General features: G+C 35.8%; 1 protein-coding gene across 5 annotated transcripts in view; it reads left to right on the top strand.

Annotated features, from left to right (window-relative positions):
• Nucleotides 1-25,474, top strand: part of RBFOX2 (RNA binding fox-1 homolog 2) — a 57,129-nt gene that overhangs the window by 18,078 nt on the left and 13,577 nt on the right. For 2 of the 5 annotated variants that reach the window (XM_015831807.1, XM_015831790.1), the window contains exons 2-9: nucleotides 1,611-1,757; nucleotides 5,146-5,199; nucleotides 13,735-13,827; nucleotides 16,412-16,472; nucleotides 19,949-20,002; nucleotides 20,124-20,216; nucleotides 21,343-21,475; nucleotides 24,898-24,937. In XM_015831807.1, coding sequence (XP_015687293.1) covers nucleotides 1,611-1,757; nucleotides 5,146-5,199; nucleotides 13,735-13,827; nucleotides 16,412-16,472; nucleotides 19,949-20,002; nucleotides 20,124-20,216; nucleotides 21,343-21,475; nucleotides 24,898-24,937 — 675 coding nt within the window. The remainder of the gene's footprint in view (nucleotides 1-1,610; nucleotides 1,758-5,145; nucleotides 5,200-13,734; nucleotides 13,828-16,411; nucleotides 16,473-19,948; nucleotides 20,003-20,123; nucleotides 20,217-21,342; nucleotides 21,476-24,897; nucleotides 24,938-25,474) is intronic. The other 3 variants (XM_015831799.1, XM_015831782.1, XM_015831816.1) reach the window with 2 other exon arrangements.

Below are 25,474 nucleotides of genomic sequence, written 5' to 3'. Positions count from 1 at the left end.
GGGCCTCCTCAGGGTGCCGTCGGCCAAGCAATGTCGGCTGGCGACCCCCAAGGGGAGGGCCTTCTCTGTGGGTGCCCCCACCCTCTGGAACGAACTACCCCCCGAGATCCGGACGATTCCGGATCTCCTAACCTTCCGCCGCGCCCTCAAGACATGGCTTTTTCAGCAAGCGGGACTGACCTAGGGTGAATTTTAAACAGGGACAATTTTAATGATTTTAATAAGACACAGCTATAAATATTTGGTTTTTAATTGGCTTTTATAGGGGAAATGTTTTGTGTTGTTTTAACATGCTGTGAGCCGCCCTGAGTCCCGTGGGGAGAAGGGCGGCATATAAGTTAATGGTAAATAAATAAATAAATAAATAAATAAATAAATAAATTAGGACAGTAGAGTATCTAATGAGTTGATGTTACTGACAAGCAGTGGATGGATGGGGGGGAGGTATTCTCATTTTGGTAAAGCAACAACAAATAGAGAAGGTCAGGAGGCAGCGCATCTTGTTGAATTCATTTTTTTCTGATTGATATAAAGGAGAAGCAAATATAGGATACCAGCTTGCACTGTGAAATGATAGGATTGTCCCCAGCGAAGTTAACTTAATGTTAACTTAAGTCCTTGAAGTCTGCTATATTTGGTTTGGAGCTTGATCTTGCTTGCTTGTTGGACTCTGGCATTAGTGGCACACCACATCCAAATGTAGTAGCATTTTTTCTGCTGAAATACAGATCTATAACTAGGCTGATTTCCACCATCCTTCTGCTCCCTGGGTTGTGTAGGTGGGGGAAGAATGGGAAGAATCCAAATAGATTTTGAGATGACGACATAACAGTTGTTTTGGGGAAATCATAGATTGGAAGTAATGGGGGGATGAATAAATATTTGGTATGATTTCACAGACTGCTTCCCAGGCCGTAAAATTGCAGAACAGGACTTGTATATGACATTGGGTTAGAGAGACATATTTAATTATATGTGGTTATAATTGTACATTATGACATTATTTATGAAACGGTGACAGGATCTCGTTGCTATCATATATAGGCAGACCAAAGCTGTCTCAGCTTTAGCCTCATGTTTAATTTACAAATAAAATGGCCTAGAACCATATAAGGTGGTTTGAAGTATTGCAACAAGATAAGGCAAGTGAAATATTTAAAATACACTAAAGTGCTGTGTAATAACTGTTACAATTGAAAACTTGTTTACTGGAATATTAAAAGCTAAAAGATAATGGGAGCATGCCAGTAGGCTTTTACATTTAAGCAATCAGGACAAGGTTAACTTCACAATAGGCCAATTTATTTAAACTGGTAGAAACTGAATATATTATTTCAAGAAAAAAGTGTTGAGTTTCATTTACTAATTTATTTTACATGAAATGCATTGAGAGTCCTAGATATTGCCATATGGAAATTGTCTTACTATTGTTATCTCCATGTTTCACATCAACAAATGATTGCTGTTTATTTGAACTGTTTTTATGAAAATTTAACTCAGATGCTAAATTGATATAGATATTTTAAATGTGTAAAACGTGAATTGATTAACAAATGAATCATAGCTGATTTTTGTGATTATCTTTTTCTTCTTTTTTTAAAATACTGCAGCAGACAGAAGGAGGGGCACAGACAGATGGCCAGCAGTCGCAGACACAAAGCAGTGAGAATGCTGAGAGCAAGTCTACCCCAAAGCGGCTGCATGTGTCCAACATTCCCTTCCGTTTTCGGGATCCTGACCTCCGGCAGATGTTTGGGGTATGTTAGCAGTATCCACAGCTAGAAATGTAATATTGATTGATTGATTGATTGATATCCCAGTTTATTATTTTTACAAACCTGTGTCCTCCTATTCTGCCCCCACAACAGCAAACCTATGATGAGTTGGGCTGAGAGAGAGTGACTGGCCCAAAGTCACCCAGCTGACTTTCATGGCTAAGGCAGGACTTGAACTCATGCTCTCCTGCTTTCTGGTACATCGTATCTCAATCACTAGACTAAACTTCCAAAGCTCCAAATAAAAAGAGTTATTACACACTGCCCTGTGTTCAATGCTTCTGGATGATCTTCTCAGGTCTGCAGATGTTTTCCCACACTTGCAATGAAATGCAATTATATTGAGTTGTGTTCCACCAACGAATAAAGGTTGCCTGGTACACACTGCATTTCGTTCATCTCCAAACTGTGGATCTAGGTGCTAATGTGTGAGTGGGAATTAATTGTCCCTTATTGGGATTTATTTTCTGAAAATTGTGTTGGTCTTTAAGATGTTCTTAAAACTACTAAAAAGCGTGCCAGTGTACTTTATTTTTTACTTTATTTTTCCATCAGACAGGCCTGGATTCACACTTTAAGCATGTTTCAACTCTGTCTGTTTTAAGCTGCCTTTTGATCATTGGCCAAATGAATAGATAGATAAGGATTTTTGAGAAACAGCAAGTGTATTAAAGAGCTGTGTGAAAAATATTTCCTTGAGTTATATCTCATACCTGGACTTTCATAGCTTTTAAAGAAATCTAAATAAAGGTTCTTGGCAAAAGAGAGACGTTAGCAGCTATGACAGGCACAAAATAAATAAAATTATCAACATAGTAAATTTTTTATTTGTTGTTTTTAGTCTTTGACAGTTTTATTTATTTTGTTAATTGCATTATTATTCTATCATTTCCCAGATGAAATTCATACAGTTTCTGTGGTTGTCCTATTTCCGTCTAGCACATTTTGTTATCTTTGCAACAGTCCTCTGTGGGAGATTATTTACATGCTTCTGAGTTTATAGTTATGCGAATCTGGATTTTGCCAGTCCTATTCCAATACCCATTGGTGTAACACAGTGGCTCTCATTTTAAAATAGAAAAAAATAAGATGCAAAAATGTTTGGTTCTAGATCCTGGAGCATTTATTGTCTCCAGAGTGAGTAACCATATTAAAGAAAATGACACACATACACTTAATGAAACTCAGCACAGTTGAGTCAAAGCAGTAATCTGTCATGCTATTGAGTTTAATAAACAAAGCACAATGATTTAGCAATCTGGTTTTAGATCATATAATTTTATATTTGGGTGTGTATTATTTGTAACACACTAATTCTAAGGAGACATTGACTGGAAAATATTGTGTTTGCCTCTGCCAAGAATAATAGAAAAGTAATATCTTTAATTGCTGTGTTTTTGTAATCCCATGACATGCTCCTCTCTTGTGCCCCATGGCTAGCACCTTATAATCTGGCAGATGGGATGGCTATCATAACATGTAAATGCTTTATAGTAATCTGTATGGGAATGTGCTAAGAAAATCCCTGCTATATGGCAGTGATTAAGTATCTTATTTGTACATTTTTATTTACAGTACTAATATGCATTCCAGGATAATGCTAAGGATTGGGGGGTGCATTTATTTACAACATTTAAAGTGTATAATAATTTATGAAGTTAAGAAATAAAACCAGCAACATGAAATCAGGCAAAGGAGATTCTAACGACTAAACCCAAACCAATATTTATTAGTTTACTAAATAGCTTGAGCCACTTGTTGTCAGGCTAATCTATTTAAAAGATTATTGTAAGGGTAAAAGTATGTTTGTATTTAAAAATAAAATAGTGCAAATAATTTAAGAAGTATTAAAGATTTTAAGATGGAAAAGCCTTGGGAAATAAAATAACTATGCGATATATCTACCCCCAGAGAATGACATTCTAAAACTGAACTTCTATTTAAAAAGTTAGCTGTTTTAAAACCCCATTTGATAGTGACAGGCCAAAAAAAGAGTTCAGTAAATGATTTTATAGAATGGGTAATATATATAAGAAAAAAGTAATGTTTTGCATCATATGGTTTTAAGTCATTAAGAATTTCAAAGTAAATGGCTGGTGTGTGCATTTCGCTGAAGTATGTACTTGGCTGAACACATCTAATTAAATTCAGAAACATTCTTTTCCCTAAATTCCCTAAAGGAATTTCTTGGTCATAGATTATTCAAATTGATGTAACTTTGTTCTCTGAATGCTATTTATTTAGCCAAAACAGCAACTAGTGAACTATTGAGTGGTGTGAGTTGATTCAGGATTTGTAAAAGCAGAGAAAAGTACCTTGTGGGAAGGGAAGTACTTTGTGGAAGGACAGCCCTATGATGGCTGACTGAAGAATCTCTTCCCCAAATTTTGAAGTGGGGAGTAGAACAGAATGGCTAGAAAAGGAGAATAGTAGAAATTATACTTAGGTACTTGAAAACGTGGCTTCTGGCCTACTTACTTTGTTGACAATGAGTACATTCACTGTAGACAGCCCCCTACTTAAAAATAGTTTTTTTCATAATCATTGTCTATCTCAGTGTACATATACAGCTATATAGCTATAGTTATGTAATCAGATTTGACTATGATAAACAAGGGAGAAGAACTAGTAGACTGCAGAAACTTTACAATTTGCAGAATAACAATAATTAGAAAAGGTTGGAGAGGCAACCCAGGAGAACAGCCTGAAGAAGACAGAATATGAGAATACCAAGTGGCTGTGGAAGATGGATAGTATGTTAAAACTGTGTATATAGGGAATGGCATGGAGGAGGTGCTGGCTGGAATACTTCACCCTATAAAAAATGAGAATTATGGAACAATATATTTAATTAATTAAACCAGCCACCATTCCTTACTGCAGCTGTGAATAGTCTTTTGTTACATATAAAAGACAATATGTGAAGAGAGAGAAGTTCCCTCAAAATGAGCTCCAACACTACTCCGAAAACTCGGAAGACAAAACCTCTGGTCCCGGTGACCAACCCAGATTGGATCCTGCAGCGTTATCCTGGAACACGTATATTCACCTTCATTTGTAATATATGAAGAGAAAATATAGTGCCCCCTGATGATGTTATCTAGTTAATTAATGAAACCTCTGCAAATAAATAATCAAGCTCAGAGGAACACCAAGGATTCCACATTTGCTAGTTTATATTTTACATAGAATTTATCAAAGACTGTGAGGCTTATAAACTTGACAACCAGAAGAAATTCAACAAATAAATAACAAATATTAAGTCTTAATTAATTTTAAAATATTTTCAACTGTGCATTCAAAAGCCTTTCTTTCTCAGCCACGAAAGATAAAGGATGCTTAATGAACCAAAATAAATCTTTTTTTATAGCAATTTGGTAAAATCCTTGATGTAGAGATAATCTTCAATGAACGTGGGTCCAAGGTAAGTTTTGTTTCTTTATCTACCCTCTACCTATTTCTCTCCCTTACCAGTCTACTCCAATTGTCAAGATAAAGCAGCTTCCTTCGATCTATAAGACATATCTGTCTTTTCCTTGATCCGTGACCCAATGGATCTCGACGGTAAGGTATATTAATATCCACAACATATATTAGTTATTTATAGAAGTTATTATCAAAATATTAAAAGGGAAACTTTATTAGTCTAAAGAGGTTTGAAGACTCTTATTTTTCCCAGTGACTTCGATACTTTCAGTCAAAAAGATGTAATTTTTTGCTAGTTTAAAATGTTTGGGAAAGAAACGATGTAAAAAAAATTGGAAATATTTTATATATGGGATAAGAGGTATCTTGTGGTGAAAGAAAAATCTGCCCACCTGATGTTGCAATAATCCTCAGTGTTGCAAGGATGTTGGCCCATCATCTTACAATATCTACAAAAGCTTCCAGCTTTTTAGAAAGGTGTAGTTGTTCCAAATACAAGCTATTCAGAATGATGTAAGTTTTTTTTTAAAGAGTTAAACTTTCTTGAGAGCCAATGGGAAACCTTATAGTCCTAAGTGTAGCAATTTTAAGTGTTGCTTGTCCTAACCGGTTCTCATCATGAAACCAATGTCCCCTCACTGAAGAATTGATGTGATTCTCTCTCTGCCCAGTAGGTCCAGCACTGGAATAGCAGGGAGTGTTTCAGGTCAGGAGCAAGGCTCATTGGCAGAGCTCTGTGGGGGAAGCTTGCACAGTGCATGTCTCTACTATGCTTGACTTAATCAATGCTAAGTTTTCCACTTTTTATTAAAAATGAACATCTGTCCCACACCCTCACTCCACCACATGATAGTTTAGGCCATAGTTAGTATTATATTTTATATCCTGTCTTTGAGATTCATAATCTACACAGAGCCCCAAATGGATGTTTATGTACAAAATTATGTTGTTAGCATATCAAATTTCCTATGTTTTATCTGAAAACCAGAAAAGAGGTGATATTTACTACTTGTACATTATGCAATACATACAATATACCCATTTAGTATTGGATCTAATTTATCTCATAGCTTAGTTTATAAAGATGTAGGGTAAAATTGATGCAGCACATAATTATTTTAATTTGTGAAGAGCTGCAATCTGCACTGAACCTTTCTATTACTCAGGTACCCCCTGTATATGTTTGAATGAAGAAGTATATTATGTTTGACCACTACACTACACTTCACTATACACTATACACTATACACTATACCAGTGATGGTGAACCTATGGCACGGGTGCCAGAGGCGGCACTCAAAGCCCTCTCTGTGGGCACTTGCGCCGTCACCCCAGTCCTAGGCCTTTAGCTGGGTTTTATAAAACCTTTTCGCTTTAGGCCTCCGCCGCCGTATGCAAAAAAAAAGAGAAAGGTACAATCAATCAGTCAATTTCAACTTCTCGCGGGAAAAAAAAGATCTTGCTAGGTTGGAATTGATTGATTGAACTTTTTAGTCCCACCCAGTCTGCCGTTACCACTGCAGCCACGCCCACCCAATGGGTCACACCCACCCGGCACCTGGCGATGCATAAGTGGGTTTTGGGTTGCAGTTTGGGCACTCGGTCTCTAGAAGGTTCGCCATCACTGCACTATACACTATACACTTCAGTATATCTAGTCTCTTTGAAGTGGCAGTAAAGGGAAGTAAGCCAGAGATGTAAAACATTTTTGGGATGATCAGGAGACTGGTTAGAGTGCTGTAGGCTGGCCATTTGAACTATGCAACCATTAACAAGCAATCTGCTGTGATTTAATTTCTAAATAATATGCTATGTTCTCTGCACCGTTTAGGTCAAGTGTTTTTCAATCTTGACCACTTTAAATCGTGCAAACTTCAACTTTCAGAATTCCCCAGCCAGCATACTGAAAAAAAATTTTTTTTTGTCTGCCATTATATACCTCTACAATTTTATGTTGTGTACATCTGGGTTTAAATGCATTTACTTTAATACACACTCAGATATACTGGGCTGCTTCATGTTTCATTCTTAGTGAAGGATGAGCAGCAGTCTCGTGCATACTTCTGAGATCACACTCACTAACTTTTCCGATGAGTAAGGCTACCAAATTATATAAATTTGGATATAAGGATACCAAATTATATAAACCCAGTCTATGACTCGTTTAGCATGTTGTAGGAGTCAAAGACTTCAGGTCAAAAGGAGTCAGAAAGCTAAAATAGAAAGTGGTTTCTTTCTTATTTGCCGAATACTAAGCGAACCATGGACAGTTTTGTTTGTTAATTCATTATTTGTAGTTGCTCTCAGGAGGAGCCTGTGTATATGATCTGCGTAGTATGCTGCTTGTTCACTGCTAAGCTATAATAAGCCATAAGGCCATTCAGTTCTTATGTTTGGAATCTTCCATAAATTATAGTATAACTGTAAGTAAATAAACCAAAACTTCTGGTTTTCAGCTAAAACAAAACCTGTTAAGATCAAATGATAGCCATTTGCCCCTTTACTTTCATCCAGTAAATATTTAGCTCATAAAGGCATTGATCAAGTTCTTTTCTATTTGGTGGTTCTTAAAGTTTGTGAACGGACAGTTTAAGTGTCACTAAGTTTCTAAGTTTACTCTGACAAAATTTGTGCCACTTATCATATTCGTCCTAAGGGTTTCTCACAAACACAAATACCGTAAAAAATAACTTAACCCTGTAAAAATTTCTTCGAATCCAAGGGTCACCTCTTCGTGTTAAGAAAAATCCCTGGGAAGTGAATACACTCACTTCTTCTGCAAAAAAAAGTATGCCAAAACTTGAATGCTTGTATCCTACCCTGTGGTTTCTATTCTAACCTAATGATATGGAACCTTTTTCCTCCTCCTCTTTCTTGGGAATCGGAAAGCAGATGCTCCCCGCTGCCTGCCTTGTGCTGTGTTCTCAGTATTACCCTTCCCCTTCCTGGTTTCTCAAGGGTATATTCTTCAATATGTGAATGTTTAAAAGGTGAAAATGTAAAATCCAAATTGCTCTGGGTATGCTTACACCCATTCCCTCTATGGAATGAGCAGATCTTTATCCTTTCATAACTGTGGCAAAGGCCCTCTGCCAGATATGTCCAGTGTTGGAAAATTTGAGAGTTTCAAATTACCCTTTAGTCCATCTGAGATGAGATGATGTATTTTCATCCTGTTGTTGACATGGGGAATTTTTGAGAGCCAAGTGTGTTTGTGCACATTGGCTGTATTCGATTTTCTTGTAAAAAATCATTTGGAATGAATACAAAAGTTATGAGTGGAAGTTTTTTGCTATGTAGATTTATTGATAAATGTTAATGGTTTTATGAGCATATCAACTTTGAATATTATCTTAGGCACAATTTTGGATAACTAGCAGCATGTTAGAAAAACTAAAAAAAAAGGTGTCTGAGCCATTTATATAACAATCTCAGTTATGTTCAGACTTCTGTTTTTTAATTAATTTTCATTCATTTTTCTTGTTTCATTAGCTGTACCTAGTGAAAGGAGCTGTTAATATGATGGTTTCTTCTAGTTTGGTTTCCATGCAAATACCAGTTTAAGCTCCTATAGTATTTATATCAGTGGCATTCAAATTTTAACAAATGAGTCTAGTTTTCAACAGAACAATGATTGAACCAAGCCTTGTAGTTACAGTTGTTGTGGTAATTATTATTATTTCTTCTGTTTGTGCACTGCCTTTCATCCAAATGCTTAAGGCAGTGTACACAGTAGCCCTTCCTCTGATTTTATCCTGACAACAACAACAACAACAACTCTGAAAGATAATGAATAGCCCCAAATTATTCCTCCTATTCTCTGTTGGTGGGATCTCGTAGAATTCTTTAGGGGCCACTCAGGTAAACAGACTCAACAGTGAGCATGAGAAAGATACAGCTTTATTCAGCTTCCTCTGTTTTCTCTCTTAAGATACTACTGTGTTTCCCCGAAAATAAGACCAGGTCTTTTTTTTTTTCCCCTCTCCAAAAGAGGCACCAGGTCTTATTTTGGGGGGATGTCTTACTCATCTCCGGCACCGACAGCCCCACCTATATGGCCCACTTCTTCTGTGGCGGAGTAGCTTCATTCTGCAGCTGCATTCCGGCCTGCATTTTGGAGATAGGTCTTTCTGGAAGGCCTCTGCAGCTGAGTACCGAGCTATGGATTGAATCCATAGCTCAGTCCTGAGCTGCAGAGGTTTTGCAGAACCGAGCTATGGATTGAATCCATAGCTTGGTTCTCCGGAAAGGCCTGTGACTACGAAATGCAGGCCTGACTGCAGAAGACGCCATAGAAGGAGAGGTCTGACTGCAAGGTAAGTGAGTGTGGGGCATGTGGGGCATATCCACCCCCCCAGCCCCGCTCTAGCTTGATTTTTAAGTGTGTGCCTCGGCCCAAAACTACGGTTTATTTTGGGGGTAGGGCTTATATTAGGCCCACCCTGAAAAATCAAGCTAGGGCTTAGTTTCGGGTTGGGAAACCCGGTAATAAGCAGCAAGGAAACAATGGCATTGAATGTCTATATCAATGGAAGGGACTTCCCTCCCAATGAGGCTGATGTTTCTGTTGCAATTAATAGTGGGAAAACAGCTGTAGTGATTTCACTACCCAGTTGATGCAATGGGGAAAAGTAGAGTAGTTCCTAAAGCTACTTAGAGTAGGGAAGAGTAGAACAGTTCCTAAAGCTGCTTAGAGAACTAGTAAGGGCCATATACTCAGCTATAAAATCCAGTAATTTTAAAAATAAGTGATTTTAAGAAATGAGAGATTGTATGCTAAGACTTAATTTAACTGATCTAGTAACAAAATCCTATTTTATCACTCTAAATTTCATTTAACATTGATTGCTCTGTTTTCTTAACAGATGCAGTGATAATCCTATTTTATATGTCCTCACATTTTAAAAAAATATTTTGGACAGCAAAAATACTTTTCTCTTATGTTGAAAAGCATTTTTTTTTTTAAAATTGCCATATTTTTAAACAACTCCATTTTAAATTTCAGCATATGTACATAAAATTGTTTTGACCAGTCCAGTTAAATAGCTACAAAATATGCATTCTGGTTCAACCTATGCAAAGTAATTCTAGGTAAAAATTCCATAACTGTTTTTTCAGATCTTAAAGAATAGTGTCCTTACTTTAAACAACATTAGGATATTTTTTCTGGAATTTATTTTAATCACTCATCTCAGATGGATTATTGTATATTGACTTTGAGAGCAAATAACCCGAAAGCCTGGATTTTTATGTTTATTTCTTTCTTTATTTTTGTTGTTGTTCCATTTGTCCAGGCTTCTGGCTGTTGACTGAATTTTTTTTTTAAAAAATGCCTCTTTGTATATGCGTGTATACATATATATATATATTAACAATTGAAATTATGGAAAGTCCCAACACCTTGAGATAAAGATGCTGCTTCTGAAGTCAATGTTCTAAACACAGTGGGGAAAAAAGTGTTAACAATGCATGGATTTCAAGGGGCTCCTTTTAGTTTCCTTTGAATTTATTTCATTTATTTTTTTGTTTTTTTGTTTTTTTTTCTTGTTTTATTTTGATTATTTTTCCCTTAATTTCTGTGTTCTGGCCACACCCAGGAGAATCGTCTGCTTTTGATTTCTCCCTTTACGGTTACATGGTAAATTTTCTTTCTCATTCTTCAGAGATGGAAACATTTAAAAAAAACTCTGTACAATTATTATTTTACACTGCTCATCCTGTTGCTTGTTATTTATTGCAGAATCTGAGGCCAGACTAAAAAGGTGACAGTTACTCGGTTTCTTCAGGGTTCTTGAGAACAGCTCTGTAAAGAAAAGAGGGTGCTCTTGGGCTGCAGGTTGTTTTGAACGTTTTTGAGGATTTTAATACGGTTAGAAGTTAAATGGACTGGGTATTGTTTCCAAACTAAAATCAAAGTTGCATAATAAAAACAATTCAGTCTCAAAACTATCAGCAAATCGAATTATAACAGGTTAGCAGGAATAATTATAAAAGTACATACCCTTATTGAGCTAATTATATTATGTTCCTTTTTCCTTTCTGAACTGTGAGATATTGAAAATTTTAATCCAGTGCTAAAATACTGCTTCGGTATGATGGGGCTATGCTTAGGGAGGATAAAATCAATTTTATCTTTAAAGGAAAGTATGTATTTTGTATGACATATACTCTATTTCCGATACTAGAAATTATTTGTAGCTCAGAAATGAATTGTTGGGGTTTTGGCATTTTCTGGACTTGGTTGTTGTCCTGTGCATTTCTGGAGAACAGCAACAAACCAATACTTATTTTTATTACTTGACACTTTTTACAAGGACTAAGCAAAATTCAAAGGAGTTCAATAACTTTATGGTCAAAGGTTCTGTGTCATGTGTTTAGGATGAAGTTGTAAAAATGTTTAGAAGTGTAGTAAAATAATACTAAGTAAAATGTGTACTCATGTAATAGATATAGCTTCATAACAACCCTGTGAAACAAATTGCACTAAAGTTTTTTTGCACTATATGTTTGATTTTTGCCAGCAGTGATAATACTGGAATCATGTCCATTAAGACAAATCTTCATGTTTTTCACAGATTTGTAACACCTGGTGCAAAATGTAATGTGCTTGAAAAATATAGAGAAGTGTTAAAGATGTAGCTCACTTTGTAATTACTGTTCGTAATCTATGTAGACCTGGGAAGGGGGAACTTTTAAGGCAATTATTTCATTTTGCAGAGAATATGCACTTGCTAAATTCTTGGAGTTTTGAGTCTTATCAGTTCTAATAATTCACATTTTCCTAATCATGACATAGCAAAAATCCACAAAATTCCTCAATAAGCATAATTTTCACCTAGTTAATGTAGTAGACAAATTTACAATAGTGGAAGGTGATCTTCCAAAGAATGTAAAAGTCTGTATTTGAGGAACAAAACAGGGGGAAAATGTTATACTGGCCAATAGGAGTAAGTTCTTTACCCTATTTCTTGAATGTTGATTCTACAGCAATGAACTTCACAAATATATATAGCTTATCATAGGGGACCTAACTGAAAATTCAGTATATGTAACACTATTGTTAATGATGAATATTGGGCCCGAACAAATTCTTGTTACAATACCTTCAAGATCAATTTAAAAACCATGAGCTACTTACCACTTTTTCCTCTGTCTGAAAATATTTATCCAGCTACTGCATATTTTTATTACATGAAGCATACATACTTCCGTTTCTTGAAAATAAGTATAGGGTTAGATCTTAAATGTCCTACTGTAGTATGATTATATGAGTCTGTTAATAAATCCAATTGAATATATTTGTACTTTGGGGAAAAAAGACTTATGTAGAGTAGAACCTTGATTAAATAAATATTTCTGTCTTAATAGCAATTAAATTAGCAAAGATTAAGATTAACTATGTTTCATAACTGGTGGCATTTTACCTTGGCATTTATTAAGGTAAATCTATACATTTTTGTGACTGAAGCACTTACTGAGGCATTTTTAAAGTTAAGTAGGAGTAGGTTATTTATTGCTTGGATGAAGAAGCAATCTGGATCCTTAACTAAATCCTAAACTTTCAAAAACAAGCTGAACAAAGAAGCAATCTTTCCATCTTTACACTAAGTCGTTAGACTGTATCGTTTTATGATGTGCTCTATTTAATTTTGTTCTCTTCCATTAGAAAGTGTTGTTCAACCTCATTAAAGCACTAATTCTATAACATAAAGCTTCAACAATCTGTGAAAAACAATGCTTCACTTATTGTTTTTTTGAGTGAAGAAGCCAAGCATGGAAACAATTTATTAGGTATAAAGCGGCTATGCTTTATACCTAATAAGGATTAAGGATTTTTTTTTCAGTGAGCCAGAGTATCTGTTCCTATATTATGGTATTATTAATAACTACTGTTAATAGGGATAAGCAACCTAGGGATTAAGATAAACAGTGTGACAGAAGAAAAGATGTCCAAGACATTGTTAAAATTCTACATATAATGTGACACACACGCACACACACTTGTTTTTGTCCCCCATATATTTATTTATTGTCAAAAACATATATTAATACTAGTCATAAAATAATAGACCAGTTAGAACTGTCACACATATCACTCCTCCTTTTGGTAAATTTTCTTCAGAGCATCTTCCTGTGCCTGTCCTTGTCATATGAAAGGAAATTATTGAGAATGCTGTAAAAGAGAACACATGAACAGTCATTTGTGGCAAGATTTCTTTCCAGGTTTTAATTCATTGCATTTGATCAATCTTGGAGCTAGTTTATTTTTTAGAATATGTCTCGAGTAACTATGCTTTTTTTGGTCTGGCCTCAATTGCTTTTATGTTTTTATTATTTTCAATGTGATTAAAGTTATTTTTTTAATTGAAATTCTTTCATGAAACATGCATGAACCAAAAATGTGACTCTAGGAGAGTATTGCTAAGTTGTGCTGATGTCAATTTCATACTGTGATATTTTTTTCTCTATCTAGATATCAGTATTTCAATATATAACGATGTGCATGTTTTCCCCCTTCTCCCGCTGCATGCAGGGATTCGGGTTCGTAACTTTCGAGAATAGTGCTGATGCAGACAGGGCCAGGGAGAAATTACACGGCACCGTGGTAGAGGGCCGTAAAATCGAGGTGCATGTCTTCAGTAATTCAATTTCTTCTTTATATTTCTTCTTTGGTTTCCTTTTTGTGTCTTGCCTCACTGATTTCACATTGGGATTCCTGTCCAGTGCGTGTGTGTGTGTTTGTGTCCCGTGTTTTTCACTCCCGTCCCCTGCACTGAAGTGTATAAAATAACCTCCCAATATATATATATATCTATATATTTTTGTTATTTTTGTTATTTTTCTTTGTCTTTGTTTTCCTTTCTCTTAAGTTTGTTTCCAACACACTCCAAATTTTTTGCCCTTCTGCTGTCTTGATTTTCCTTTGCTTCAGTTAATGAGGCTCCAACTTCCAAGCCAGATCAAAACTAACAAAATGAGCACAGTCCCATTTGTCACTTGGTATCTAACAAGAAAGAAGGGGGGGCAGCCAATATCTGCCCTTGATTCAGAGGCCAGTTCTCCTCCATATGAGTGTGAAAATAATATATTGGGAAGGGGTGGATGGAGAAATCAGGAAGAACTTGAGCCATTGAAATATCTATGTAAATGTATTTCAAATTAAGAAATATGCATCCCATAATTAATTCCAATGACTATAGAGTGTGATAAGCACAAACTGTTTGGGTTACCTAGATGAGAGGTAACATCTTAGTGATGAATTTGCTGTTCCCTCATATAGAAGGCTAACTGGCCCCTTTTTGTTCTTTCTTTTTAAAGGAAAAAAATACTAAATATAAGGAAAAAATTAAAGCCGCCGTTTTGAGTAAGATGTCTGCATATTTTGCTTTTTTGTTTTGTTTTTTGTTTTGTTTTTGTTTTATTTCCCTTTTTAATGGTTTAGTGTTTAGGGCCCTTCACTTGACTCACTCTTTCCATGGTAACTATACACAATGCTGGCGATGGTACGAGTTGGCGGTAAGTGAAATCAAAGTGCTAGAGGAGAAGCTTACTTCTTTTCTTTTCTTTTATGCAAAACAAAAAAAATTAAGAAAGAAAAAATCCATCTGCCATTTCACATTAACACTACAAAATGTGATTTGACTTGTTGTCTCCCCCCCCTTTCCTTTTTCTTCTCTCCCACCCTTTTATTTTCAATGCTCTTGAGTAATGCCACCTGGATTTTGGATGTACATACCATTTTGTTTAAGTCTGAGCTGATTACTGGCTTTCCAGTAATTTTCCTTGCACATCTTACTCAGAGTTACTGAACTCCAGTTTTGGCTGGTTTTATTAATGCACCCATACACTTTTCATTTTTGCCTATCCATCTCCTCCCTCCCTCCGCCATGTCTTTTCTGCATTCCCTCTCTTTGGACCTATGATTGTTCTCCTTTCCTCACTTGCCATTTTTCTTCACTTAGTTAAATACAGCTGTTGGTCTTTGCTGATTGGTGATTTCTGATTGGTTTTGCCCATTTTTCCTTTAAGTGCTTGCATTGCATTCTGCTGTAGCAGTTGATTTCAGGCACTTGCTCCATCTTAATGATTGTCTGTGAGACCTCTTCCTATCCCCATTAATCAATTGTTGTTTTTCTTTTTATGTGTGTTTTAACAGCATGCTTTCAGTCTCATTGTTGTTGTCTCCCCCCCCTTTTTTTAATGTGTAATGTTTATATGGGGAGGGGGGCTGTCAGGAGGGCTAAAAATAGAGTGTTGAGATTCCAGGCTCCCTTCTTCCCTGCCCAAGCTCACTTTTGTTTTAAAGTTCAGAGGGCCTTTGAACCATCCTTTTCTTGATCTTGAAGTTCGCATGAGGCTTTTTCTTCCATTGGGAGCAGGATTTTGAAACGTTACTGATTCTACCTCTACCTTCACTCTCTGCAAGACTCTGTGACTATGTTTGACACAGGGTTGCCATTGTTTGGCTTTACCCACCCCACCAGTGTTTTACTAGCATCATTTGTGCTGCAACATTCATTTGTTGCAGTGCTTAGAAAGCTTGAGCAATGAACAGCTCAGTAGTTACAGTGAAGGAAGCTAAAAAAAAGGGGGGGGGAATCAGGACACACTGCATACATTTCTAGTGGTGGTCATTTTTCTCCTGACAAATCAGCAGCTAGGTTGATGGCCTCTCAAGATACAGTACTCCAAAATTGAGATACGGGCCAAGCAGGGCTGCTGTGGAATGCAAATTCCCTTAATAGAAAAGCAGCTTAATCCCAGACACCTGGGGATAAATTCTTCTGCCCAAATTGCAGCAGAGGTTTTTTTGTAATATTAGTAGACCACTGCAGTTCAATGAAAGTCTACTAATGGATCAGATAAGGTTATTTTTGTTTCTGTTTCATGCCAGTCAAACTGGACACAAAAAAATAGCAATGGAAGAGATTTTGCCCCTGAACTAGTGAGCATCAAATAGTGAAGTCAAAGCTGGCAGGGATGCCTGAGAAAATCTGCTCTTTTTAGCCTTTTCTTTGATGCATAATTAAAATACAAAAAATTAGATATGTTTATAATTATAATCTATAAAGACAACCTGTAAAAGTAAATTTCATTGTGCTGATTTTTAAAAAAGTATTTTGTCTAAAAAAATTCTGAAAGATTTCCAACATTTTCTCTAAAGTGTTGTTCTTCCTTCCCTCTCTTCCCCTTTCCCTTTTAATTTTTAGGTTAATAATGCCACTGCACGAGTAATGACTAATAAGAAAATGGTCACCCCTTATGCAAACGGTAAGACAAAGTGACAAGGCTAAGAAACGAATGGAGGAACCCTTTTAGGCATAAGAATTAAGTTTCCCTTTGATATTTCAGAATAATTTGAGAAAATTGTTTCTTTATAGATACAGATAATTGAAATACCTAACAGATTGTTAAGAGGTAGAAAAGAGTTCTTGAAAATATCTTGAGAAACAGGGCACTTATTTGAGCCCTTAAATATGGATAAAATACTTTGGCTTTAGGAAATCACTTTAAAAATTTGGTTTTGTAACTTCCTAATGAATTGGAGAGAAGTGACCAATATAGATATCTCCACTATTATTAATACATAGTGACTGTGCTCTAACTGATATGTATGCACAAGTGATAGAGGGTTTTTGGATGCTTTTAAAATGGGAAGTGATTAACAGAGATAGACAAAGGATGCATTTATATTCATTTACATTTGTCTTGCATTTTTAAGGAGGCTGCCTCCTACTGATGAATCATAGGAAAAAGAATAGTCAACTTGTGATTTAAAAAGAAAGCTACAGGTAGTCCTCGACTTACACAATAGTACTCGACTATTGTGATGGGATCTCTGTTGCTCAGTGAAGTGTCATTAAGTGAGATGCCCACATGACTACTTTGTTCAATGACTGTGATCCCAGCTCTTTTAGTTTTGATTGTTAAGTGGATGGATCAAAGGAGTGTGCGGAAAGGAACTCATTCACTGGGCTGGAGAGGCAAAGTTGGGATCCCGAAGATTTGAGCTTTAAGTGCTGGACCCTAAAGCATTCTTTCCAAGTTATTATAACTTTGAACAATGGTTAAACAATTGGTCGCAACTCGAGGACTACCTGTATCTGCACAATTTGCTTTTGCCTATATACATGCACACCTATCGTGCTATTCTCCTTTAGGGTAGCAATATCATGTAAAATACAGAAAAAGAAGAAAGGCAAAATAAATTAAAGATATAAGATAATTGTAAAAGGAAATTAACTAAATCTACATTATACAAACACCATTCATTGTATTCCTTTATATCTTTATATTTGCAAACTATTCTTGCTTCCATCTTGTCCATTTACCGACTCATGTAATGCCTCTGTTTCTTTCATTTCTCACCTTTTCCTCTTTTTTTGTTCTTTTTGACAACTTCCAACCATATATTTCTTCAGTTTCCCCTTCCTCTCAACAAATTAATTCTTCTTTCATATATTTGTTTTATGATTCAGCCCTTATTCATTCTCTCTGTAATGCCAAATCACCTCTCAGAGTTATTTTTTTGCATTATCTACTCACTTTTGTACTCATTCCACATTAATTCATTACTTGTTCATTCTTGACTGACTGCTTCACTACAGAGCACATATTTTCTAAATAACCCTTTCCCACTGTATTCAGTTTAATTTGTTTTTCCTCATATACTCAACTCTCATTTCTACATAACAAGTGCGCAGAAGATTACTCCCACACACAGCCATTTTCACTTATTTTTACAAATTTCATTCTTTTGAGCAGACCATGTGCTTTCTACCATCTGTCTGTCAGCATTCGTACATCTTAAAATGTCTCCAACCATTTCCGCATTTTTACAAAACATTCTTCCAAGGAGCATTCATTCCTCTATTTGCTGTATTTTTTGTAATTACTCATTCATTTTCCTTGTTAAACAGAGCTCCTTTGTTCATTGTTCAGAAATTTCAAATCTGTTCACTTCTCTACCTCATACATTTGATCTAACTTTTATTGCAAATCATTTCGGTTCTTGACTAACAACATGGCATTGTCTGCATACTACACACATTCATATCTCCAAACAGCCCAACATTATAAGTGTACATTATCCATGAAAACATTAAACAAGCAAGGCGATGGTTACACTCTATTTGATGATGAACCATTTGCTAAGCAATTCATTTATTTTCAGGCATGTTAAGTCTTTCATTGTATGGCACTCTTACTGCATTAAGCAATCATTCTTCTAATTCATCACACAAAATGTTCCGTAATTAAAGCCTATTCACTTTGTCATATGGTTTCTCTAAATCTTTCTCACCTTCATACAATTCTAAATGACATTTTGAAGAACAAAAATTTAGTGCACACCCTACTTGCCCAGTATAAAGTCACACCACTAATGTTGTTCCTTGTCAGCTCTAGCTACCTTTCAGTGAGAATTCTGCCAAGCAGTTTTCCATTCCAAGATACATTTGATAGACTAATTTTCTTGTAATTTTTGTTATTCACTCTTTTTACCTTTTCATCTGTTTTGGTCTAATTGTCAGGTGCAGATGTGATCTTCACCAATACATTAAAACAGGGGTGTCAAACTGCCGGCCCATGGGCCGGACGCGTCACGACGAAACTGCGCCCACCCCATTTTCGGCAATGGGGAAAAAGTTCCGATACATTGCACGATGTCACGTGAAGTCGCGAGTTTGACATGTCTGCATTAAAACAACATATACTGCCACTTCATAAATAAGCCACACCCACATTTTAACATTTCTCTGGTTTCATACTTGCACTTTTACCATTTTTAAACAGTCTCATACTTTTTATGATTTTGTTTTCATTATTTTTGCAATAACATTTATAGCATTCATTTCAATGCCATTATCATATTCATATTAGTCTCTAAAATATTGTTTCTAGTATTCATTTGCCTCAGTTGCAGCTCAAATCCCTTCATCACTTTTATTTTTAACTCTATTCACTTTGCAGAAGACTTCATTGAGTCTCAACTTGATTAGCTATTGTTTTTTATAGATTTCATTGTCTTGATAGAGAAAGTAATAGAAAGTGTCTCTTGATTAGCAGATGCATCTGCCTTATCAAGGTCAAATAAAATAAGATAAGATAACATTTATTGTCACTTTTCTGTATACACAGTGGCACATATTAAATGAAATTCTGATACCCCCTCTCAAAAGAAGAAAATATATATAATCTGGGCAAATCCTAAGAATTGTACACCATAAATTTAAAATATGTTCTTTGGTTGTGGTCCTTTCACATTTGGGTGGATGTATGATGACTTCTAAGACAGGCATTCCTCTCATTCCCTTCAAACATTCACCAGTATCCTCAGTATTGTGGAACCTTTCCTTAATTGATGTTCAGAGATATGTTAAAAGGTTCTAATTTCATAAATAACACAGTCATTCCTATGTGGCTTCAAATTTTTCATTTGATCTTTCACTACAACCACAGACTTTAAAAAGGAAAGGAAGAAAAACCACAATGCAGTGTAAGCTTCATTTTGAGACTGTGGGAAGGATTTCTCAGAAAGCATTAGTGATTTGTATTTTCTCCTCCACTTATGTCCAGAACACAAGAAATCTGGAAAATGTAGCCTGTTTTTATGCCTAGGAACAATCTGTATGAAAGTGAGGTAATAATTACTAGAAGATAGACTATATCTGTATTCATATACCTGTTTGTTTGCTACCTCACTGATGGAAAGTCTAGCTGCTCACAGCTGTTTTTATTTTTTTCAGGTTGGAAATTGAGTCCTGTAGTTGGAGCAGTATATGGACCTGAATTATATGCAGGTAGAATTTAATATTGATTCTTCTATTTCTGCCATTTGACTGCAGTGGTGATTTTATGTTCTCAATCTGCTGTTTCTTTATAACCTTTTTACATTTTTTATTCTTTTTAAAATTAAATTAGCATCCAGTTTTCAAGCAGATGTCTCGCTGGGCAATGACGCTGCAGTGCCCCTGTCAGGAAGGGGGGGTATTAACACTTACATTCCTTTAATCAGTAAGTAGCCCCTATTGGCCCCTGTATTGTTACTGTGCTTGAGTAAACAGTGATCTGTTTGCCCTCTTCTTTCCAGTTTGTATAATATGTACTTGAAAGGATGGGCCTCGGCAGAAAGAAATGCTACTTCTTTGAGCAGTGGGAATGATTCATCCCTTCTTGCAATGCATTTTACAAGCCTGTTTATGGCTGGGGTTTCTTCGTGTGATAAGGCTGCTATAAATCTATATGGGAGGGAGTGGAAGATCCAATTGTCTTGGCTTTAGCAATGTAACAGGCCGCACTCCAAAGTACATGTTATTCTTGCTACTAAACTGTGAGTCCACTGCAAGCCCCCTTGTGGCATGCTCTTAGAAGCACCTTGAGTTCATTTTGCCTTGTGACTGACTGGTGCCATCTAAGCATCCCTTTATTACATTGTGTTCCCAGCCACCTTCTGAGGTTTCAATATCATTTTGCCCTGGGCCAGTTTACTCCAGCATGATGTGTAATAAAACAGGGCCCAATATAGATGAACCACTTAATGGTCACCTTTGCCAGAAGGTAGGTTCTTGGTAAACTTGGTAAACCTCTTCATTAATTATGGCTGCCTTCATTAGGATGTTTTGTTCGTTTTATATTTAAATGACATCTGATGGAAAAAATGAGTTGGAAGGAGAAATACTCACACACACACACACACACACACACACACACACTTCCCAAGATTAAGCTTATTATGAAAAAAGCATTTTAAGCATTCTCATTCCAAGTAAATAGAAGAGTTATTACCTGCCTGTATTAGTAGTAACTCTATGTGCTTCTCAGACTTTCTAACCAGACTGCATGGCAATATCAAAATGGGGTGGAGGAAAAAGGGAAACAGTTTGCAGTTTGTGATGAAGGCATGACACAATGTTAATCTCCTGCATGCTAGGCCTCTCTGCAACCCTACCTTTCCTTCAAGATCATGTCATAGAAAGAGATATGTGAGGCTTCAGAGCTCTAAGCATGATCTTTCGCAGGACAGGTGCAGAACATCCCACCTCTCTGGAGCTGTGCATAAGCCTAGTTAAATGTGATTGTAATTGACTGGGCAGAGGAACTGATTCTTCTCATATTTTTCCTTGTCTGTCTGTCTTCACAGTACCCAGCTTCCCTTACCCAACTGCAGCCACCACAGCGGCAGCATTTAGGGGAGCCCATCTGAGAGGACGAGGAAGGACAGTGTATGGTGCGGTACGAGCAGTACCTCCAACAGCCATCCCAGCTTACCCAGGGTAAGAATGGAAAACTATCCAGCAGGGATCTTCAGAATAGGACATTCAATGGATTGAAAATAGGGACAGGAGGTGCCAACCCTATAACACTCTGCACTACATCATACTTGAGAAAGGCAATCTAAAACTTACATTTATGACCAGAAAGAATGTTTCATTAAATTGGCAAGGCAACAGTGAAAAAAAATGTTCAAAAATAATGTGCCAATTGTAGCTTGCAACAATATTTTGGCAGCACAAAATAATCTGGGAATAATGGAGGAACATTTTTATAAAAAGAGTTTCCTAAAAGGTGTAGAGTCTGTGGAGGGAGGCCACTTCTTGTTCACTGAAGTCCAATTTCATTGAATTACCCGGACTGACAAGCATTTTTTGTTAGCTTCATCATACAATGTCTGTAAATTGGTCAGAACAGAACAGTTACCCACAATGGATTTGCTTTCTTGATTAGAGATGTTTTGAGAAGGGTTAAACAAAGATTGAGCAGACATGTAATGTAGAATAGTTTTTGTTTAAACTAGAATAAAAAACAAACAAACCAGGTTAAGCAGCATATTGCTTCCTTAGATTTTAAAAGTTTCAGTAACATGACAGCTTAGCAGTAAGATGATCTTATCATTCCAAAGGCATTGTTGTTTTATTATTTTAAGCATGTTTTCAAGACTGACAAGATTCCAGTATCTCTGTTGTCAGTTTTAATTCTAACATTTCATTTGTATTAAAAATGAAAAACTAGATTCTAGTCTTTCTTGGAACAAATCTAAGCAGAAAAGAAAATACCAAGAGATAGTTGGATACTGATCACTCCTCTTTTAATTAGAATTATACATTAATGGGGGGGTTATTTGCTGAAATACTCCAGATTATGCTAGATCTGTCATAAAATCTTAATAACCGAACAGTCTAGCATGGCTATAAACACTGGGCAGTTACTAGATAGTTATTTTCTGTATATCCCCTTCTCCCATTGTTTATATAAATATATTTTATGATTCTACCACATAAAGTAACATGTATCTGCATGCAGCATCCTCCATGATTTGCATAGGTAGAATTGCTGTTCATTAGAATAGCTTCCATGTTCATTAGAATAGCTTCCATGAATCACATAGCATTCATGGGGTACCATTTAATGCCTAATTGTTGCTACCCAGATATAGTAAGTTATAAACTTCCAACTAAAATTGTAATTATTCCTTATAATAACAGCTAAAATATTCCTAGAAAAGAAACCTAGTTCATTGGAGTTTTGCATTTTTTTTTAACCGCAATGGTATTTAAATTGAATATTTCAGTTGAAGATAGTTTAATAATCTGCTCTCAAAAATGATCCTCGGGATAACCCTTTAATAATCTTCAGGATATTTAACTCTTTTCAAGATATTTATTTTTATTTTATTTTATTTTATTAATATTTTTTAAATTTTATTTATTAACTTTATTTGTTGCCCATCTCATAACAAAATGACTGTTTGGCTTACAGCCTAAAACATTAAAATCATAACATATAAATATCTCTAAAACAATAAAAATAGAAGTCTGAATCCAGATAAAATTATAATAGAATTTATAATATTTATAATATTTATTATTATAATATTTGTAATAAAATTATTATAAAGGAAAGTCCCAATCCAGATAAAAGATGAGGAGGAAAGGAATAGACTTCCTTATAGTCTAGTACCAGTTTGGTTTGGTGGTTCGTACTCAATACAAGTAAATATTTATATTTCTCCATGTGATTAACAGCAAGAAAAGAGGTGTTTATGTAAGCTTCAAAACCTGAAATTCATCTTACAAACTTACCAATTTTACAATATGGGATTTATAAATTCAAAGCACCCCAATAAAAAAGATCCCCGTTTTTGCCTCCCCACTGTAATCAATATTATAAATGGCATACTCTCCCTACTGAATTGACATCACTTTCCTACAGTAAATTTTCATTGAGTATATTTATGCTTATCAGCTATGTTTTTGTAGTTTAAAATTGTAGTGGAGTGCAATGCTGCATGATTAGTTTAATAACTTAAGCTTGCATCACTGTAGAAATCTGATGATTATAAAGCAAATTTATAGCCAAGCTATCCTAGCCTTGTTGTTTGTAACTTCCTATAGGTGGGTGTGTTCTGATCAGTGTGAGAGAAGCTTGGCATCATTTTGCACTCCAGTTGGCATATGGAAAAAAATTACAAGTAATATTGTCTCCTAGCCTGTGATTACATTAACTGGTAAGCCAGATACATATACACAAGGCTCTCATATATGGGGAACTAATGCTTTTTAATATGAGTGATTTAGCATTCATCTATCAAATGATTAAAGTTACAGAAAGCTGTGCAAAGCATGCATTCATAACCAGGGCTGTGGCAAGCTCTCTTTTCCTTTCTTATCTTTCCCTTATCTTTTGCCCTATCAACATAAAGCACATTACTCTATGAAATGTTCCAATAAGTTGTAGTAATTTCACAGTTCATTTCATTCTGGATGTGCTAGAACAAACTATTTAGTAGCTGTTAGATTTGAAAGGGAGCTAGGTGTTGGTGTCTCTGCAGAATGTATCATTGCTATCCATCCAGGGAACCCCCTTTCTTATTTTTCCAGTTCTGCAGCCTTGGATCAATTGCCTAACCCTTTTAGTTCATGATCTCTGCTTGTGAAAGCAATGCATTGTGGGTATTTTTATTAGATTTATTTTTGCTTACTTTGATCAGAATTGAATGATTCGGGGTTTTTACTCTGAGGATGAATCAGTACTTTTAGATGCTAAATAATAATAATTTGCATGCTTGTGTGATCGGCCAAAATTTATTGCATGTCTAAAAAACAAAACAAAATAGGTGATGTATGGATATCAGAAGTAATCACACAAGGCTGCAAGATGCAGATGAGTACACAACTTTTGGTGTGTTTTTGATCTAGGTGGACCCCAGCACTGGATGAACTACTCCCAATGACCTTGCTTGTTCTACTTGGAGCCCGTTACATGAAAGCAGTTGATTCATTTGTTTAGAGGGTTAATTAAAGCCTTTCCAGGTTAATAACTAAAGTCGAGGTTTTTCAAGTTGTATTTCTCTTCTTCAAAACATTGATATTTTTTTCTTTAAAAAAACCCAACAACACTCTATTGTACAGCATAAAGGTTGTTTTCTCCCCATCCCCCCTTTGCATACTGTCTGCCCTTCTGCCCGCCTGCATGCCATGGAAGATGATATGGAGCTGTCTAGCGTGCGTGCGCAAACACAAACTCTGCTGATTTGCTCCTGCCCGAAAGCCCAGGTTATGGATTCATACATCACCCGCCTGTGTAAAATGCATGTGCATGCTGCCGTCCTCAATAACCGGAATGTGTTTTCTGTTCTTTTTTGTTTTTTTTTTGTTTTTTTTGTTTTTTGTTTTGTTTTTATGTGGATTTTCTGCAGTGTGGTTTACCAGGACGGATTTTACGGTGCTGACCTCTATGTAAGTACATACACTGGAGCCTTCTCATCTCCAACCCATGACAAGCCAGCCTTTTTTTTTATTGTTGTTGTTGCTGTTCTTGTAATTGATGATGATGATGATGATGATGTTTTTGATTTAATTTTGTGTTTCAAAATATAATTTTCTTTAATTTTCTTCCCTGTATATACATATATATAAATATATATACACACACATATTATATATTAAAGAATGCAAGCATGTTTCTTATTATTGCACTTAACCCTCAGTGCAAACCTGAGCTAGGTTTTTTGACCATTGCCAGGTTCAATATACTGAGTATTCTTCTCACAAAGGTACAGTGTAGTTCTAATCAGCCTAAGATACAATTAGCAAATTAAAATTTCCATCATTGCCCTTTTAATTGGCATAATTTGGTTGCTCAAAATAAAAATGTTGATTTTGCCTCAGATCTTTCCTTTTCTTTATCTATTTCTTTCTTTTCTTGAGATCTTTGAAAATTTATGTAGGGATTGAAATCTAAGGGAACTCAAGGTCCACAAACATATATAGGTG

Source organism: Protobothrops mucrosquamatus, unplaced genomic scaffold, assembly GCF_001527695.2.
Source record: "Protobothrops mucrosquamatus isolate PMUCROS unplaced genomic scaffold, P.Mucros_1.0 scaffold_22, whole genome shotgun sequence".
Taxonomy (NCBI): domain Eukaryota; kingdom Metazoa; phylum Chordata; class Lepidosauria; order Squamata; family Viperidae; genus Protobothrops; species Protobothrops mucrosquamatus.
Note: the sequence above shows the minus strand (reverse complement) of the source record. Positions and strands in the feature narration are given on the sequence as shown.